Raw genomic sequence first — 21,418 nt, forward strand, 5'->3', positions numbered from 1 at the left:
GCGAGCTGTTTCCAAAATTTCTCCCCCCTGTGAGATTTGATGGAGCTGGGAGGCTTGTAGCTCGGCTTGATATTATGGAGCTAGGAGGCTTGCAGCCCGGCTATTAGTCATCTCGTCTCTCTCTCGGGTTGTGGATGCTCTTAGCCCACATATCTCTCTCTCTCATATACTGGGAAACTTGAGAATACATAAAATAATTGGGTAGGAAAATCAAACCCCAGAATAGGTATGTGGCATTCCTACAGAAATATTAGGAGAAAGAAAACATACCAACTATTCAATTAGAACAATCAAAAAATCCGTCACTACATTTTCACTCCTATTCTATTCTACGTACCAGCCAATTTTTTTGTTAGTGCTAAGTAACAATTGATCAGATAAAACTCATACTCGAATTTAAGGGATATCGAATCTTCTACTTACCATGTCACAGCTCTTATAACTAATCATATCTGAAGCCAAAAATACAGAGTGCAGAAAAATAAGATTGCCACTGTTCTGACACTACAAATACAAAATGTATGAAACAGGCTGTTCATTGTTCATCAATCTAACCTTACAATGGACATATCTCTCTCACCAACAAAAACTTAAAATCGAAAGCTATCCAAATGAAAAATGATAAGAATACAGAAAGCAGAAGAGTATCAAAAAGTTGTGAAATCAACGAGCCTCTGAGAAATTCATATGCTAGCTTCAACATAACATAGAGCAGGAGGAGATGATGATACCTATTGAATGTAGCATTCCTCTCTCACTTTAGATATTTGATTCGGAGGAAGAAACAAAAATTCCTCATATACAAATCATTTCAAAAAGTTTGCACGCCATGACTCATCAACATATGAATACGGTATGTTTCCTATCAATCAAACCTGATAGTCAAGTTTTCAATTTAATATTCTGCAAGCCCAATTCTTCTGTAATTAGCCGAAGTAGTACTTGTACAAGCTCTCTGACCCTCGATTCCCTGTCAACATAGAAGCCCACCACATCATCAGGAAACATCAAATGTATATAAATGCATATGAATTAGCATATAACCCATATCGAAGAAAAATAAAAGCAACAGTTTCTGTTGACTAGCAGTCTATTTGAAGCACAGACACATGTTAAAAGAACATATCTATCCACAAATTGTACACTCTCCGTTTCACAATTATAATCACACAAAATGTAGGTATTCTTCTGACTACTTCAATTATTAAAAACTTTGTGCACAAACATTGTAAACTACTTTTGACTATCACAGCATGTCCATGGTATATCCCCAGTCTCAACCAGCCCAGATCAAGTATACCATAGAAGCATATGTTAACGTTTCTAAATGGATTAATCTTGAGCTAGCACCAACAAAAATGTTATCAATGGTCACACACTGTAGCTTTTGATGACTATAAAACATACCAATATTTCCTAAATTTGAATTATAATGAACAAAATAAATACTAGTCCCAAACTCTTGAGCCTTTTTAGGCAAATGATATTCTATTCCGAGTAGTGATGGCTTTTGGCGTATGTGTTGGTAAGATATAATGCTGGTTTGGATTACAATGAGTGGTAGCTAATGATGGGACTGATAGGAAAGAAAATTATGGAAATGCTAGAAAATGATTCTAGTGAGATGCATATAAAATCCTCTAGACCACCAAATTGAAGTACTTTTAGAACCTAATCTGAAATTGGTACCAATTTGCATTGGTGCAGATTTCCTAATAACATGCTCATAAAACAATAATTTACCATGTCGGTGAAGTTGCAAAACCATGTTTTACCTTGATATAACAAGTTCACAAAATGATGGGAACAGAACTAGCAAATGTGAACGTCTAGGTAAACTGTCTTCAGAGATACCCTCCTTTAAGTGATGATGTAAAGGAAGAGACGAAGCTGTTTCCGGATGAATTCTAAGACGTGCAAGCTCTCTAAGTACAAAAATGACTTCTTCTATTCTTGCTGGTGGCAAGGAACACTCACCTACACATGGAATGCAGTCATTTAAAAACATGTAGTTGAAGCATAACGAATAAGCAAATAAGTTATTAGATACAAACCCAAGTCATTTTCATCCGTCAAGAATTTCCTTAATATGTAGTCACATCTGGAAATTAGTGTTAAGATTGATAGTTTGCTAACCACAGTTCGTGCCAAATTCCAATCACCAGTTTCATTGCTGCAAGGAATATCATTTGGGTGAGTTATTGGACACAAATGCCATTCATCAAAGATAGTACTTTACAAGTTACAAAAAGGTTTCAGATTACCTGCTCAAGGAAAATATCATCTGCAAGCACCTCAAAGAGAATCTGCTGCAGTGAGCAGGCATAAGCTCAACAGTTGCGAGAGGCAAAGAACAAGTGCGAGAGGCGCATCGATCAAGGGTGGAAATCAGTCTTTGCAATATCTGTTGATAAATCATCTTGTCAAGCATTACCATATAAAATTGAAGAAAAACCTTAGCTAAATGGAACAAGAGAAGGAATAAGATCTCAAGGCACTAATGATGTAAACGAGCACTAATGTTTGTAGGTTACTGTGTTAGACCTGAAGACGACTACCTCTAGACACAATTGCAACTGAAAGCAATAAATGCTACTAACAGTCGAGGGATCTCATGAGCCAGCCAAGCATGGGCAATAACAGAGGCAAAAGCAGTTAATTACTATGAGTGAACAAGACCAAGTGCATAGACATGAGTCATGACAGATCTTAATTTAGTTTGTATGATATAAGAAAAATAACATTCTCATAAGTTAACAATAATCTACTTCGGATGCAGGTCTAATAAAATTCATGTAAAGACACTAGGGACATATAAACCACAGCCAATTGGATATTTTGAAGTAAGTCTTAGGGAGGCGAAATTACATCAGGAGGCAAATCAGCATCCGACGCAAGAATCTTATCACCCAGAATATCCAAGATGTTCATCTCAACAGACTCGTCAGTCTGATGAACTGCTGCTGAGTGTCTGCTTGAAGGTAAGGCACGTCCACAGTGCCCCACTAAGAACAGATCATATACATCGGCCACTTCTTTCCAAACTTGTGTCCTTGAAGATCTTGTGATTGTTAAATGTGTTTCCGGAATATGACTCACATTATTGACATCATCAATAAGAATGCGCTGAAAGCCATCAACAGCTAATCTCCAAAGTGTTCCATCAGGGTCATCCCTTCTCGTTGTCATACACCTAGAAAGACCAATAGAAAAGAAATTTAATGATATGCCAAGCAGCAATCAGAATTACCATGCAAAATGTAGCAGAAACTAATTGGAAAAGACCGCTAGATAGAAATAAAAGACTTGGCATCTTCCATCATATTATTCCCAGGGAACGTCCAAATAAAACTAGGTAAGCGCATTAATCTATTCAATTTGAATCCACAGCTAATGTACAGTTCAGACCAAGCCCGAACATAACAGAGGTTCTGTCAAGAGTATAACAAATTACACTTAATTGCAAATATCAGTTTTAAATGGGGTCGCCCGCTCTAACATTATGATGGAGGCAACAATGTGAGATAGAAACCATATTAGCTGAAACATCAACCAGGCCATTTCTACAAATGAAGAAACAGTGAAGGGATGCACCTCTTGTCCAGGCCCACTGCTTCAAATGCACAGTCCAAAAAATTTCTTGATCTATTATGATCAACTATTTAAGCACAATGCCACTGAGATAAAAGAAGGATGGAGCACCGAAAAATATAACACATACACACCATTATGTGCACTTGGAATGTACAATATATTTCAAATGTATTCGGTCGAATAAAAATAAGTGGAAAGTTTTGTGCATTCAACGGATATTATTTTATGCTACAAGGTGTTCTACACACGTAGAATTTAAACCCTAACCAAAATTCATAAACTCAACAATAGTACTTTCACTAAATAACTTTTTGGAAAGTTGGTAAATACCAACTTAAAGTAAATTCTCACCTTCCCAGACGTTGAATTACATTGGGGAAAATGATGTACTTTTCTTTAAGTGGAGCTTGCAGAAAGATATCAACTAGGACAGGTACAAGCTTCTCCGTAAATAAAGAATATGTGTTGTTCAACCGATCTCCCTTTTTTTGGACTGTAAAAAAAGCACATTAGGATCAAGTTCATTTTATAGATTACATTAAATTCTAAGATTTTTAAGTCGACAATCTGGGTAGGGTAGCACTGTAGCAGGTCGTACCCACAATATGATTACTATCACTGATTCGATTTGGATCATCTTCAGTTTCATGTGACAAGGGATTGGCTTCTGGGAGATAATGCAACAAATTGATGAGAAGGAGATTCCACATCAAACTAAGGTGCGCTGCTGGGGTTATAAGAGGTAAGATTTCAAGTATGGTCCGTTGCACTGGTGGAACATGACCCTGTAGGATGAAGAAATGAGCATATCAACATGCTTCATGAATTATAGCTTTTGTAGTGCTTCACAATGTTCCCATCATCAGAACTTGTGTTTAACCAAGTCAAATGTCTACACACCCATGGTGCATGAAATTCAGATGACTTTTCAAAGAAGTTGCATATAGTGATCTTTAAAAGAAGTGAAAGGGATGCAAACAAGAACAGGAAAGGTTGCATAGCAAGTAGCTAAGTATTTACATAATCTGCTTCAAAGTTATCGCTGTTTATCTTGGCTTCATTAATGGCTGAATCAACAACCAATATCAACTGGCTATACATGTCATTGTCGAACATCCCCTGAGCTAGTGAATATAGTTCACCTGCCCAATAGGAGCATTGCAACATAATTTGTGTTAGTACAAGGTAAGACACCCTCCTGTGTCTTAACAAAAATCAATGGGATACAACGGAAACAAAGCAACCATATGACAACTTTCGCCTATATAGGACAAATGAATTAAAACAAGATATAAATTTAGTACCTAGACCATGCAAGATTTCCTGCTTCACCTTTCCTGCAACATGATCACTATTGTTTGATGTTTCTCGAAGAACAGCGTCATAGATATCGAGTACCGACATGATGTATGATGTAGGAACATTTCCCTGATTGAAAAGGATAACACATTTGCAAGGGTAGAAACAATGAATTTGTAAATCACAAGTCATCATGGGGAGTTTTAGCTACACATTATACAGCAACAAGCTGGCAGCTCAAACAAGAAAGAAGTAGGTCATTACCTTAGGAGAGTGAGAAACTACAGTCGACTGTAAGCAATTAATTGCTGCAAGGGCAACTTCTTTACTACCATTTAAAATGCTATTCTTGACAAACATAAGCAGAGATTCCCATCCTGAAATTCAGGACAAATCTTGATTAATGTTAATTTCTTAATCTGTAAGCATGCAAAAGTGAAATGGGATAAAGTTTATATGCACCAGATTCAAAGTTTTTTAAACTTCTAAGAAATGGAAAAAAGGATCGCAAGATCCGGGAAACACCACCCAGCACCAGTGCAAGTGTCTCATCCCACTGTTTCTGAGCAGTATTCCGACTGCAAATTTTAACACAAAATTAGTAAACTGTGTTATTGTAGAGAACTGAAAGAAAAACATAATTGATTAATATTAACCAGAAGATCATAATACCTGTGATGTATAAGCATATGAACTGCTTTGCCTTTGCGAGTTCCAAGCTCTTTACCTTGCCATTCATCTTTTGACGATGTTGCAGCCTTAAAAAAGTGTCTTCCTCAGTCAGTAAAAGAACAGGAATATTTGAGTAATTCCAAGAGACTTTGATATTACCAAATGAGATGCATAATCTAATGTAGGAAAGACATAGCTTGAAAGACAATCTTCCCACATGCTTCTTGAAAGCTTCTGCCCATGACTTCCAAGAGTTTGAAAAAGCATCCTAATTGCTGAATTTCTAACCTAAAACGAAATTTCAGTTCCAGCTCAGAACATTATAACATCAAGCAGTCATATGACAAGTCACAAATTATATCTTGCCAAGAGATAATGCAAACCAAATAAGATAAAGCAAATAGCAGCTCTATAAGATGCTGAAATCCGATTTAAAAAGTATATATCTTCCAAGTTATTGCTCCTGGTCAGAACAATTTATCAGAGTACATAAACTGACAAAAAACCAATCATACAAAATGCTGCCATTACAATTTTCATACAACTAGATAAACACACTATTAATTCATAAGTTAGGTTAATATATCGTTATGCATACAAACAATGTGGGCGTAATTTGGAAGAAAGAACAAAACTATATCATGTTCCTTTCTAAAAATTACAGTATGAGTGTGCTAGCTAAGTGAATAACTTCTTGTCATACAAAGCAAAAGGTTTAATTTTAAAAGTAAGCAGAAAAGGAAAAAAGAACACCAAAGGGACACGATGCCCACCACATATTCATCTTGCCCGAACATATTCTTCAAAATACACTCCAATCTCTAAAGATTATATTTATATGAACAAAAGCTACTTTTTATTTGTGGAAGAAACAAAAACAAAAAAAAATCATATCAATTGGACAATAGGTACTTTTGATTGGCGGAAAATGTGTTCAAAATCTTATCAAGTAAATAGGCCAATCAACATTCTGCTTTTGCAACTGAAAATTTGATTACCTCTGGTCTCTCATCAGCCCCCAGTTTATGAAGTAATGAGAAAACAGAAAATAGCAACTTGTCTCGTTCAACAGTATTTGTGTAGTTTGTGACATCATTTACTTCCTCGTGAGAATCAAGGTTTGGCTCTGCTTTCTCCTCATGATATTCTGGATCTGCAACTCATAGCAAGGCATAGTATTTCAGATTAATCTAAGAAATACATCAACCACATACCTTGATTTCTAGTTTTAAAACAGAAGTGAACCTGCCCCAGATTCTTCTCGAGTCCAATGCACAAGCCCTTTAACAATAAAGTCAGTAGCCGTCCATAATAAACCTACAGATGTCAGACTTATATTTAACTCAGTTTGCTGAGCACTGTACGCCCCAGCTACGTCAATACATCTGCAGATTATAGAATGGCATAGAATTACAAATTATGGCATGTAAAAAAACAAATATAACGGTGATATTTAGTAAAGAAATATAGTATAGCTAAGTAGCTATCTAGAAAAGCTATTCTAAAGTTAAAAGAGATCATCAATAAAAATTCAAGGACCAATTCTCTGCAAAAGGACAACTGATGCTTTTGCAGGAAATTGGCACAAGCAATACTAAAGTAAAAAAAATAGCATAATCACAAGTTGCCAAGAAATTACCCGACAAGTAAAAGGGATGATGATCCTAAACAAATTATTCAAATTAACTAAAATTGCATAATTTTTCAAGAATAATCAAATTTCATTATTTTACTAATAAAAAAAATACAGCATACAGGAAGTAACTATGATGTCCTTCACCAAAAATTAAAATTTTGAAAAAAGGAGAAGCTCTTACTCATGGAGGCAATTAGCGGGTATAGTCGGTAACCCATCATTCATTATGACACGAAGGCTCTACACAGAAGGAATTCTGTAAGTAAAAGCTAAACACCCTGATCATGAATAAAGTAGTTATCTAGGTTCATCACAAGTTAGATGTACAACATATTCATTGAACTCTAAAGGAAAGAAAATGCTAACTTCAAATAATGATATCAGCTAATGCTATCTTTATCAGCCCGAGGCTGATCAAGAAAATCAGATGAATCTTTGAATGCACATGAAACAGAAATTAGATTATCAAGACTAGTTAAGTGATCCTGTAAAACAAAACAGAAAATATTGAGCACTGCATCAATGGTGCTTTCAAAAGGGAAAGTCACTGGCCGTTTTAGCTATCCAATTAACATAATTCTTCTACCACATTAAATCATTGATTCAGGATTTGTATTGTGATTGTATTGTGATAATTTTATGGCTGCATTTAGAATCTATTATTATTTCTAATGTAACTTATACTGTATACATGAAATTTATCATCCTTATACTTATACTGTATACATAAAATAACGAGGTCAAAATCCAACTATCACAGCATAAGAAATGAACCAAACATTACATATTTCCATGCAAGATTTCAATTTCATAATTATATGAAATGTAGAAACAGGATTCCAGACTGGTGCCGACAATTAGGTATTCATTGTAATAAGGGCCTTGTTCAGATATGTTTTGCTCACCTGGAAACCAAGTGCAATGAGATCCTTCTCTGATGCATGAGCTATAGACCTGGAAATAGAAAGGAACACAAGTACTCAGATTTTAAATCACTAGACAGCATGACAAATATTAATGCAAATAAACACCTTAGCATTTCAAGAATATTCGGCCAGCTGTAGCGCAACTTCTCCCCATGCCTCTGATAAATAAGTGGATCATTCAGACCATGAAATGCAGGGCTACCAAGTGCGAGGTTAATCTTTATCAGATGGATGGATGATGATTACCTCCAAAACATGCAGAAGAATTTTTAAAGATCCAACACGAAGATCTAGACTTTGGGATGAAGAATAAAGATCCTTCAACGGAGAGATGACAGAACATTCCAGCATCCTCAACTTTGATTGCTCAATAAGCTTTCAGAAGATTTATCAGTGATAATATATGTTAACTACTACCATAAAAACTGAAGCAATTGCACCCTGCCCGCCCACAACAAAAAAGAAAACAGAAAATAGCAGATATAAAAACCCATGAACAGCAAATTACTCAGGACAAGAAAAAACTCTTACATCATTTGATGCATCCGTAGATTTAGATGAAGCATTCCCTAATAAATGGTCAGAACCTAAAACAGCACATATGGACTTATCCAATGCATCAAGGGCAATTGATTGCAGTTCTGGGTTGGGACAGTCAGCAAGCTGTAAAGCATCATGTCACTATCAGAACAGATGCAGATGTACATGCATCTAGAAGCCTGGCATTTGCATTACCTCAAGAAAATGACCAACTACATCATCCCATAATGGTTCCACCCCTGCCAAAAGCACGGAATTTACAATAACTCAGGTGGACAATAATTTTAAGAATCCCCGAAACAAAATTTAAAGAGAGTTTCCAAAAAAAGACAATCTGAGAATAGGCTACAAAAAGAATCTTTTAGCTATAGCTTAGACTTCTTCAGCAGACACATGAATTTCCAACTTAATCGCTTATAAAGGATGAATATGGTTTTTTTAATTTTTAGTTTATGAATGACAAACAGCTCAAGAACAAGTTATTGAGCATGCCATCTATTAGATAAGAAGCAATTTGATTGATATCAAACAGGTTATGTGCATTTCACAAAGCAGGATCTAATCATCAAACAAGATTGCACATTAAGAATTTTGACATGCAAAAACCAAACTTTTTCAATACACAGTACATAAATTTAGAATCCAATGTAAAGCACAAGATACAGCATCTGATCTTTCTTGTGGCATATATTGGATGGTTATCTTGCAACAGTCTTACAATAATATCAGTATTAACTAATCAACATAATTTCTAGAGAGGGGTACATGAAGTAGGAAAGCCTCTAAACCCAAATGTATCGACTTCGAGTAAACCTTTCAACTTCTGTTTCTTCTTGGAATTGTACAAATCTGTGCATGTAGATAGTCCTCAACCGAAGGAAATACAACTAAACATAGTTTTTTAGTGGAAGCATTCGAGGAAGACAAAACTTAAAATTTCTCTCGAGGCATTTAAGTTTAGAAAGCAAATCAAACATGGTATTGTAAGTCTACATAAGTCATCTATCCCCGAGCATTGATGCACAATGCAAACCAAGAAAAAAAAATATAATTTCATCCATTACAAATTTACAACTAGGTATAAAATCAAAAGAAAAGTAAGCAGTAAGGAAACATTAAAATTTAGTAGAGACTAGAGAGTAAGCACCCATCTTCATATAAGAGTTACATCTTGGGTAATGCAGCTTAGTTTGTTAGCATCTATATCTACAATCAATGAAGGAGCCACATCACATCTATAACTGGTTAGGAACATACTGTGCAGATTATTGGTGAGAACAGATAGTATTCTGTCCACAGAAAAACTAATGCTTCCAATTTTCTGATTTGATGGCTGCCCATTGATACTCAAAGTTGCATCCATGCATTGACATGACAACTGACGCAAAGCAGAAAGAAGCGATTGAACAGCCGATATGTGCATCAGCGCTGAGCTTTCGAAAAGCTATATTAAGGGAAAGGTGTGCATAATTAGTATAATTAAATTAGAAACTACATTAAGCAAACAGATAAATTACAGAACTTGCCTGAGAATTTAGTGAAGAGAGAATACTAAAATCACTATGATGCCCAGATGAATCTCTAGTTAGCTTTGGGACAGTTGCAGATACCTCCTACAGAGTTAGAAGTCCCAAATTAGATCTCAATGACCACCACCAGCAACAAGGACTTGATAGGCTTTGATAGAATACTTAATGCTGAAAATCTTCTCAGAATAAAATCTGATATGCAAGATGATTTTGAATATTACCTGTGTTGTTGCATGTGGAGAATGAATTGTGCGGTCAAGAGCAGACAGAGTCTCCAAAACCTCCAAAAAGAACACAAATATTAGAATGTGACCGCTAACAATCTCATATATTGATGAATAATATTGTTAGGATTATATTATTATATAATTCTTGTAGTAGTAGAGTTCTATAGGATTTTATTTTCTTCCCTGGAATGGTTTATCCCTTTGTATATAAATCCCAGCATAACTCACCAGACAAACGTAGTAGAATTCTCTCAACTTAATCCTAGATGGATTATCCCATGATAATTAGTCATGGCAACCGAACGGTACCTTAGTCTATATATAATTGTCTTGTAGTAGAATTCTCTACGATTTTATTTTCTTTCCTAGAATGGTTTATTCATTCAATTACATTACACATATTGTTTGATAAAAATAACATACCAAAACCCAAGAAGGACCCAATACATTCTGCAGTCTTTGAGTTATGTTGAAGAGAGTCCTCAAAGCCTGTATATGTAAAAATTTGACAGCTCGGTCATGAATTAGATAGCAAAGGAGTATGGGTGCAGTCTAGGAAAAATAGAGAAATAGAATTGATCTTAAAGTACAATAACACATTAAACCAAAAGAAACATACCTGCACATTTTTTGGAGTAAGAATTATGCCTTCCCTCTGATCAACCAATTGTTCAGCCCGTTTTGAACTAGGTGAGAGCATTATACTGCACATAAGACATTAAAGGGTTACTTGGTCTTCAAACAATAAAGTTTTTAGGATGGATCAGATACTTTCAATGTAGCATGCTTCCTGCGGAAGTGCAATTCAGGTTGTATATCATGTGTTCACAACTTGGTATCTAAAACATCTAAGAAATTGGATAGTAACTACGACGAACTTCCATGAAAGTTAAGGAATTCAAAAACATAGTGATGATAAATAATGAACTAGGATCCAATTAAACTCAAAACTAGACCAACGTAACCTAGAACATCCATCAAAGACTAAAGCAACAAATAAAATCGGAAGAAAATTTCAGATTCAGTAACCAAGATGGTCTTGAGAGGACAGTATACCTCCTTTTTTCAGCTTCGCCAGGAATATAAATTGTAAACTTGCAAAGTGATGCAAGAAAAGAATTTAAAGGCTCTACAGCACGAAGAACTCCACATGCCTGTAAAATAAAGGTGAGTCACATTCAGCATTAGATCAGATGGTATCGGAGTAGTATTCTGCTGACCAGTTAAAACTACGACACAGACTTTTCATACATGATCATTCAACACAAATTTCTTAACACTGTCAAAATACATTTTCCACAAATGCCTGAAAAACTCTTGCTATACACAATAATTACCTGAGTAAACGCTTGATAACCTTTCAGAATTTCCAATATGATGGCCTCCCCCTGTGACCTGAGGCAGTATGAGACATAAGAAGTTAGCTGCTAGGATATCAGGGTAAATTACAAAACTCTCCCCTGAAGCATGGTCTATTCAGAGAAGTACCCCTCCTAAGTTTCAAAATTACAAAAACCACCATCAATATTTGTATCAATCCTACATGTTCCATGCACTGGGCTGCCATGTTGACAAATTATTGCACCCGCAGAAAGAAACAAAAAAAAATACTTTACAATATTTTTCACTCCCTTTATAAAACTTTAAAAACAAGTTAACCAAAACTCAAATATACTAATATACTACTCCCTCCATCCCACAAGAATATGCACATTCCAATTTGGAAACTCTCTTCTCTCTACCTCTCTCTTACTTTACCAATTTAGCACTAAAACCCATGTTGAACCCAAAGTGCATATTCTTTGGGGACGGAGGAAGTATAATATTAGACAAAAGAACAGAATACTATATTATGATAGTATATGTTTAATCATAAAACTCCAGGAAATGTGCAGTTTTAGAAGGTGATAGAAAAGTAAAATGTAGATATAACCTCAATGATTTCTCAAGGCTGCACAATGCATAATTTTACCAAAATAACTCTATAATCAAATCACCTTCATGTAATTAATATTAATTTTGATGATTTTGAATGGTGAAGAAAATGTCTTATTATTACTATTCAAAAAATTAAAAATCATGAAATCAGTTTTTATTGCAGTTGTCATAGTTACCAAATTCATAAATCTAGATAAATATCTGAAATAATAAAAACTTAGAGAAGAATATAGTTTAAAGAGTTTTAAGGGCATCATTGTTATTTCAAACATTAAGATTCTCAAATTTATAAAGGCTAGTGTGAGAGTGCAAAAATCCATTTACACAAGGAGTTTTGAAACTATATTTCTAGTTGAGGGTTTCATTGCAATGTGAAATTGATTGTGAAATTTCAGTTACTTTGCAAAGAGTGGTCCAAATAGAAAAATGTGAGAACTGTGAGAACTCTGCATTGAACTTAACATGAATCTGTTACTGCACTGAACTCTACACTCATCGTGAATTCAGTGCAGTAAGTTCACTTCACATTCATACTAGATCTAGTTCCATTGCAATGTTCTCACAAGAACCATGGTTTTCATGTGAACGACTCACTCTATGTAACTATTTATATGTTCACTACAATTATACTGAAATGATGAAATTAAAACATTACAATACCTGTATATAAAATAATTTAGTCCAAATTTAGATTAAATAATATACAAAATTACTACAATTGGATAATCATTATCATACTTGCTAAACATTTTATCTATCCATAGAATTAGATATTTAGATTGAAACCTCCAGTAAATGGAAACAGATTCAGAAAATTGCTTTATATCGAACTTAGAAGGATTCAGTCTCTTGGAAAATTTACCAACCCTCCCTCTTCTCACCTTCCTTCCTTAATTATTACCATCCTAATTCACCCAGTGTTGTCAAAATGTCGCTCGGGTCGCCCGGGTCGCCTAGGTCGAGACCATCACCGCCCCAACATGGGTGGGTTGATCGAGATACAGGGTCGCCGCTGGGTCGCCTGGGTCGCCCGGGTCGAGTGTGTCGGCTAGGTCGCCCAAACACATGTTGCGCAGTCATGTTTTAAGATAAATCTCTAAATCTTTTTTATGTAAATCTTTCCCTTCGATGCTGATTTGTTTTTACTAAAATAAACATAATATAAAAGTAAAACTTACCTAAAAATCTGCTCTCTCTTATTTTCTCAAAGATATCACACGTTTTCTGACTTTCTCAATCTCAATTCTCTATATATATGCATGCACCACATCAAACTTTTCAAACCTACTTTCTACACTTTAGAATTCGGTTCAAAGATCTTTTGTTGCCACCTTTCAATATATTCCCTTCTTTTGATATTTTCAGACAATGGTTTCAATTATTTATTTTGTGTTATGACTTATGAATTGTTTTGATATTTTTGATAATTTCTATTTTCCACTGTATCTCTATTCACATGAATTACATCTACATTTATATTATTTGATATATTATAAACATTAGAGCAATATATTATTTGATTTAATATTAAAATGCAAAAAACTAAGCCTAGATTCGTGGGTCTCTCGACCGCGTCGACTCATCGACCCGCGACCCGAATTTTCACCTAATCGACCCGGTGCGCCCCGCGACCCTAACATCACTGTATTCACCCACCTTCAAGCTCCATAACCCTCCGCATTCCCATACGGTCTGTACTCCACACGACAATCCCGAGACTCCAACGTGAGGCATTAATATATCCATTAACTAGAGGTGGTTTTGTAATTTCAAGACATAGATGGGTACCTTTTTTGTAAATAGACCAAATATCAAGAATAGTTTTCATAATTTGACCTTAATTATACTTTGTTTATGCAATATGACTGAAGGAAATACGCCCAACCTACTTCATCAAGATGAGGGAAAGAGCATCTAGAATGGTTAACCACGTCGAATCAACCATTGACACACACAGCGTGGCAGTTATCCCAGTACAGCTTGCAGGTGGATCATTATCACACTTGGGAGATTCAAGCTAATAGTTCCAACACAAGAAGGATGTTAAGACACTTTTTGTAAGATAAGGAAAAGGAACTGAGAGAACTGCACGGCAAAAATAGAAAAACAAAATACAAAAACCCAGCATCTCACCTCACCATCATCCACGGCTTCATCAGTCAAAGTGGCAACTGCAAAAACAACTCCCAACAGACCCTCAATAGCCAAAGTGATGGCATGTGCTTCACTAGCAACCAAGACAGTAGCATTTGATGCTTCAGTATCTAAGCTCCACTCAATACCTGACACAATAAAAATTCGACATGTCACCAGACACTGCATTCACAATTAAGATGCTAACACCTACAATCTATTAGCCCAGGGATTACAGAGCAACAGAAATAGACAGGTATCTCACCAATTATTTGAACTTATCTGAATCAAAAATTAGAACGTGACAGTTCATTATGTATTGGCAGTACTGTAAGGATCAGGTGCAGTTTGTTCACCAACTGGTGTACAAACTAAAGCAAAATGCAAAGCATGCCATGGAGAAAAAACAACAGAGTAAAAATGATAATCATTAACCATAAGTTATTCAGGAATAGGATAACGATACATCAGTGAAAATACAGATCCCACGTGATGATTCAATTCAATAACGAAACGCTGCTTCTCTGCCCATCACGATTATTATCAGGATATTACTTTAACATCAAAGTAAATTAAAAAAATCTTGTACTTCAACATAGTTGCTTCAAATTCCTTCACTTAAGTCTCAGCCTGCATGTTACGCTTAGAAGTTCATAGAGGGGTAGGGTTTGCAAACAAATATTACCTTTGGCCTTACTGCTAAACATCCCAGCAACAGCTGCAAGGCTCTCCTCGCCAGTTTCTAGGTACTAAGAGATTGAACACAAACTCAGTTAAACTCCCTTTGTAGAACCTGGTAGCTTGTTTTCTAATAACTTTTGTTATCATAGACTGTGTACCTGTACAGTAGAAACAACCCGAGCAAGAGCTTTTACGATACCCTCAACAATATTTGAGTTATTTGGATGCCTGAAACACATCCAACTATGATTATAAAAGAAATAGAACTAATCAATCGAAGCATAAACATTAACCAACCATTACGAACTTACAGGTCAAAATTCTGAAAAAGAATACGCAGGGTGCGTGCTTCTACACAGAAACCCTGTCAACAAATTTAAGATGCCGGCCCACATGATCAATATAACAAAAGAAAAAAAATAAAAGAAATCATGCAATCTTCAGCTGGGTAAGTCATTTGATTGATGGGGATTACCCTCAAAACTTCAAGAACAAGAATCCGATGCCATAGCGGCAGATCAAGAGCAATCACTCGCACTAACATACTGAGAAACACCTGATCAAGCAAGAGTATTATGTACATGCTACATAGAGAAATTTATAAGCACAAATGGGAATAAGTATGTAAAACAATGTTGCTGGTATTGATTCTTTATTGGAGCACACAGTTTGACTTCTCTACGGGAAACCCTGATGGAAATGAAACTTACATAGATTCATAGAGTGACTATACATATTTTAATTGATCTGAACATCCAGCAATGAAGGTTGATTATCTCTGTAATCATATTTAATTTTAGTGGTTAAACAAATGGAAAATCTTATTACATTTAGTGGCCTAGTTTTTTGATCCCATGCCCTCAACGGTGGTAAATATAATCACAACAGTACCACTCCATAATACTAGGGTAAATATCAATCAAAGGCCCGAACTATTGTAGTAGCAACAAAATTTTCTTGCGCTATCAATTATCAATTATATCAATTAAAGACCCAAACTATTGAGGCTATAAGTTATAACAAAAACCTCTTAAACTATCAATTGAAGTCCCGGACTATTGGGATTGCAACAAAAAGGTCATGCGTAAGAATTTTCGTAGACGGATTGCTAACATGTATTAGTTTTTGTACTTTTTAGTAAATAGAGAGAGACTTGGCAAAACGACATTGTTTTGCAATAAAATTTTAAAAATACGATGCAGTTCATAAAATATACTCCGTACAAAGTTTTTTGCTGATTTCACTCGATTCTACAGACTCTATTGCCAATTTTAACCTTTAAATTGCTATAGACTCATCTAGGCTAGCAGACGAATAAAAGCTATTGTCGAATGTCGATTTCAAAGATATAGTTCTTGATACAAATTTTTCTGTTCTTGCTTAAGATTTATCAATACCCATCAAACATGTAACTATCCCCCCCCCAGTCCACCAATCCTGAGGTTTGTGGAGCTCCTTTTGACAGACTTGTATTTAACTTCTTCCTGTTGTGTTAATACTTCGAATGATTGTAGGTTATCATCTCTAAATGTCTTCTTGGAAAACTTTACTCTTGTTATAAAATGTCTTGATTTATGATGATCTAAACGTTGATGCTTCCAAGATTCTAATATTTGGTCACAGTCATGTCCACCAAATTCCAATTTTATTCATTGTGCCACTAAAAATATTTCATCAGCGCAATGACTTGGAAAATGAGGCGATATTCTAACCTTGTGTGAGGTCATTTGCCACATTGAAATTTTTCTAAAGGAGGTTCCAGTTATAAACTAGGGGCTTTGTTACAGAAATTGAAGGTCCAGTTATGATGTGATAGTGTTTCCCATATTTATGGATCTTGCCTTTTGGCTATTATGAACTCATTCATAGAGGCATAGCCCCCAAAGAACCATCGTTTCTTGAAAATTGGTTTCACAGGTTGTCAGATGACAACATTAACCCAAAAGTCGACCAAAATATCTTTAAAAAAACGACAATACAGTCTACTTTAAAAGAGATGACATGAGCATAATCTAGCTAATTAAAGAGTCAGTGTGTATCATCCACCAAAGTATGATTGCTTAGTGGGTTAATGATGTGATGTGATGTGATCTTTCTGTCCATGCGCCTCTACAAGTTCACATATCTACTTTTTCCTTCTTAACTTACCCTTATTCAATTTCCTTATTGTCATGTTTCTTTTTCTCATTTCCCTCGGTTTTTCACAATTATATTCTTGTCATTGCCAATTTTTTCATTATTGTCTGATAACAGTCAGAGATCATGCAATGCATGACTCTTTTCTTCTGAGATAAGAAGTAAAACAATTTATCAGGCATAGAAGTAAGAGTTTACAACCAGTGGGCACGGCATCGACTCTTACACCATTCAAACAACTAAATGACGGGTACATAAGTATCAGCTAATAACCAACTGTGCAATAACTAACTTTGAAAAGGAGAACAAATTTACTACCTCAGATTCCGTAATCAGTGACGAACTATAGAGTCTGATAATATGGGCTACACACCGCAATACCAGGCGGCGGAAGTAAGGCTCTCCTACTTCACCCTCAATCTGATAGCATCCGAATTCAGAGGTGAATATATATTAGAAATTATCTAGCAATAAACTAATTCATAAAACATGTTTATCAACTAAGAAACCACCTCAGAGTTGGTTCGAAGTGAAGTCATGAGAAGTGAGCAAATTTTGTGGCGCAAAACCTGTTGGTTTGAACTATCATTAGACAAGCACAAAACTGGTACTTCAGTTTCAACACTACACACTAGCACTAGTACCTGCTCAAAAGGAATCAAGGTCCTGAAGAGCACCACATAATTAGACAGTATGAACCTGAAAATGCCATCAAGAGAGGGTTGTTACAAGTTAACAAAAAAGTTAAATCATCTCCAAATTGAGTGCCATAATATAGCCACTTGACCAAATCTATGCTTTTAGGTTTTAGTATTTACTAAGAGAACATCAACACCAGCTTTCAAGAAGATCTCACTCGATCAATGTGGAAATTGGGCTAATGATGATTATATCAAAGAAGCACAAAGTTTCATTAACTTCCCATGTTATATCAGGTTCTGAATTCATATAATCAAATGGAAGTGATGAGACAATATGAATATCTAACTTTATCCACCCTGAACCCACATGAATTCTTGTAAAAGCAGCTGGATGTAGTCCAAAAAGCTATCACAAATTCAATATGTAAAAATATGAACAACAATCATAAACTTCTTACTCAAGCAAGTCCAGTGCAAATGACCGCTGAATGGAACTAGCATGTAACCAAATAGCCTGAAAATAAAGTAACAAAATTATAAAGACAAAGAATGGAATTAATTTGAATTGTGTCCCACCACCACCAACACTTCACCACCCAAAATGATCACACAGAATAAAGACAAAAAGGGGAAAGACTAACCAAAAAGAAAACACATTATTGAGTATGAAAGAATTCATAAGGGATGTATATTTTTTCAAATCTAGCACATACAGATCCACCTGCAGCAAGAGTCGTCAAGTCCTCCAATAAACAAAGTCCAAGTTTTCCAGGTTTTGTAAGGGTGTGTCTCTTTAATGATGGGCCTCCGGATTTAACTTGTAATTCCAGTGACCTGTTTGTACATAAGGAGCAGACCATGAACAACAGCATTCCAGTGAACATATAATAGCATAATACCCCCAAAAACTCCTGAAGAAAATATAAAAAAAGTTATAAACACATTGTCACCGGCCAATGCAAAATAAGGTTGGACAAGATAAGACATATTTTATGGTAATAGCTAACAATGAAAAGAGTGAACTCATACTCTAGACGCTTTATATTGAGATTGACATCACTTGTCACAGAATTTGTTCGAGAAACATATCCTCCAGAACCAAATCTGCCTGCAGGCAGAGACTCTGCGGAAACCACGTGATCAAATATCAGCGCTACTGCTTGTCTGAATGTTGCTGCAGCCGTACTGGACAAGATTCCAAAATAAATAAATTAATATGACGCCTCTTAATAAGTCGCTATAGCAAGTTCATAGGATAAGAAAATAATGATGGAGGACAGGACAAGGAAAGAGAATTCCTCACATATATGAAAATAGTCCAAATGTTACTTACTTCCTCACACTGTCAGAAGACCTATTATTTTCAAGGAGGTGGAGACAGATACCAAGAGCATGAGACATGTTCTCCTGCCAATAACAGGAACGTTAAAACATAATGTACATAAATGAGACATGTCCACTATATTAATGCATAGTTCTTCCCTAAACAAACTTCAAAGACCAAATGGAAATATCCATTTAACAAGGAAATGCTCTTTACAACTGACGCATGTAATATTTTATGTCCCAAGTTCCAACTAAGGAAGATATAAACATATATTTTAATTATAAAGTACTTCAAGTGACTACTGACTACAATATCATGAGTAACTTTATTTCCTCACCTTTTTATACTAGTGATTGTGTCATTTTTTCACTATTTCTTTATATTTGTTCTTATAAATGTTATTTTGCTGAACAGTGTATGATCTAGTAAAGAAAATATCCTATACAGATTTTCCAGAAAAGAAAACCCAGGTGATAATTTCTTCCAATTGGAATATCGTACTTTATGATCAGGTAATTGTATACTCTAAAAAGTAAAAAGATTTCTTCATCACTAACATTTGGCAAGTCAATAGTTACCTCAACTCAATTTCATCACAAAATATCTTACATCATGATCTTCTGCAATGTGTTTATCAATCATAAGACTACCAAACAAACTTCACATCAAATGTAAAAAAGTGATAAGGATGATGAATTAAGTTTCACCTCATCATCAGGCAGCAGACGAGATTGAAATATTATGAGGATAGTTTGCAGGGTCTTAAGTTGAATGCCCTCATCTGCCATCTCACCATGCTGGAAAGAGGAAAATGATAAGTGAGATTCCAATGTATGTAATACAAAAATCATGTTAAACATTAATATTTAGCTTATTGAAGCTGCCACGTAGAGCCAACTAACTAAGAGACAGCAAAGAAAATTTGTAAAAAAAAGAAGCAAGTTCACAGAGTAATTGCCAGAGAGTTGTAGTGGGCACAGGGTAGAAAATAAGCATCGGGATGACAAGATGTTCGTGCAATCTCTACGCATACAAAACTCTAGGTTCAAGAGATATAACTCCAGCTTCTGAGACTATCACTAACAAAGAGCTCCAAGCTCCATATATTTGGAGACGGGCATTGGAGGATTGGGCAGGGCATACTTTGTGAATGGACCCCTATACTTGGTTAGAGATTTTGATATTAAGCCACATTATGCAATGAGAAATGGCATTTGTTCTCTTGCACCAAATTGATCCAAAGCAACAGAAAAACAAAACAGAATGCATGCTTCCATAGTCAATAACATTTAACAGGATTCTCTTTCATAACTTCTACGAAGTATTGTAAGCGGTATATAAATAAGAACTAGAGCGTGAGTGAAGTTGATTCAGCTAATCTAACACGTAAAACAAGTATTAACAAAAAACACGTAGAACTTCCAGCTTACATCCTTGAGAGTGGAAAGAATATCTTTCAAAGCAGATGGGGCAATGGCATCGTGCGAAATAAGCTTTTGCAGGCATGACAGTCCGAGCACACTTAGCTTAACATTCCTAACTTCACAAGCCATCACGAATATCCTCAAAATGTCCTCATTATGGGCAATCTCACTGGGGCTTGCCATCGATCTAAGCTGAAATCCCAAATATAAACAATAGTGAATAAACATATCCATATCAAAGCCCCATAAATTAGAATCACAGCCCAACATCGAGTTCACGCAGCTAAAACAACTATCAGCTCAAAGCTACGCCAACTACTTTTGCCAATTATGCAACTCAGGAGAAAATCAGCACTGCACGTATAATATTCAGAGGTGAATTGAAGGAGATAGTAATTGAGTGAGAGATGACCTTCAATATTGCATGTTCAGCGGCGTCTTTGATGGCGGGATAGCGGCGGCGAGCCTCGGCCGAAAGAGACCTGAGATCGGACTCTAAAACCGTCATGAAAGCCGCCATCCTGTCCTATCCTAGGGCTTATTCCTCTATCTAGTTATCGAATTCAAATTTCAATGAGGATTTTGATTAGGGGATTCTTTCTGTTATTAGTTCATGGTGGAAACTGGGAACGCAGATCTGCATCTGCTTCTCCTGCTTTCAGTCGGTTTGACAACAATGGAGGAACTGTCACGTGCCCTTCACATGACCTTTGCT

At 35.7% G+C, this 21,418-nt stretch overlaps 1 protein-coding gene across 1 annotated transcript; it reads right to left on the minus strand.

The window, feature by feature from the left end:
* Positions 1 to 465: 465 nt before the first annotated feature.
* Positions 466 to 21,418, minus strand: LOC121806820 (protein MON2 homolog). Its single transcript, XM_042206971.1, has 44 exons — positions 21,116 to 21,418; positions 20,710 to 20,895; positions 19,987 to 20,076; positions 19,286 to 19,359; positions 18,982 to 19,137; positions 18,666 to 18,786; positions 18,411 to 18,466; positions 17,956 to 18,010; positions 17,824 to 17,880; positions 17,630 to 17,731; positions 15,651 to 15,731; positions 15,487 to 15,539; positions 15,334 to 15,403; positions 15,180 to 15,243; positions 14,495 to 14,643; positions 14,251 to 14,378; positions 11,761 to 11,818; positions 11,480 to 11,577; positions 11,043 to 11,127; positions 10,847 to 10,912; positions 10,418 to 10,477; positions 10,194 to 10,280; positions 9,925 to 10,111; positions 8,863 to 8,906; positions 8,659 to 8,790; positions 8,374 to 8,502; positions 8,233 to 8,285; positions 8,107 to 8,155; positions 7,383 to 7,441; positions 6,811 to 6,950; positions 6,564 to 6,718; positions 5,725 to 5,853; positions 5,566 to 5,651; positions 5,356 to 5,471; positions 5,158 to 5,270; positions 4,899 to 5,022; positions 4,615 to 4,736; positions 4,193 to 4,379; positions 3,946 to 4,087; positions 2,869 to 3,193; positions 2,265 to 2,404; positions 2,055 to 2,173; positions 1,776 to 1,977; positions 466 to 970 (listed from the first exon to the last, which is right to left on the minus strand). Exons 1-44 carry the CDS (start codon positions 21,221 to 21,223, stop codon positions 883 to 885), a joined length of 4,845 nt encoding a protein of 1,614 aa, XP_042062905.1. The 5' UTR covers positions 21,224 to 21,418; the 3' UTR covers positions 466 to 882.

Source organism: Salvia splendens, chromosome 6, assembly GCF_004379255.2.
Source record: "Salvia splendens isolate huo1 chromosome 6, SspV2, whole genome shotgun sequence".
Taxonomy (NCBI): Eukaryota; Viridiplantae; Streptophyta; class Magnoliopsida; order Lamiales; family Lamiaceae; genus Salvia; species Salvia splendens.

Bases quoted from the DNA above. Each gene is read 5' to 3' on its own strand.
- LOC121806820 (XM_042206971.1), bottom strand. From the start codon at position 21,223: ATGGCGGCTTTCATGACGGTTTTAGAGTCCGATCTCAGGTCTCTTTCG. The intron at 5,472-5,565 runs GTATTATGATCT...TAAAATTTGCAG, and splicing joins CATATGCTTATACATCACAG to TCGGAATACTGCTCAGAAAC. The intron at 2,174-2,264 runs GTAATCTGAAAC...TATTCCTTGCAG, and splicing joins ATGATATTTTCCTTGAGCAG to CAATGAAACTGGTGATTGGA.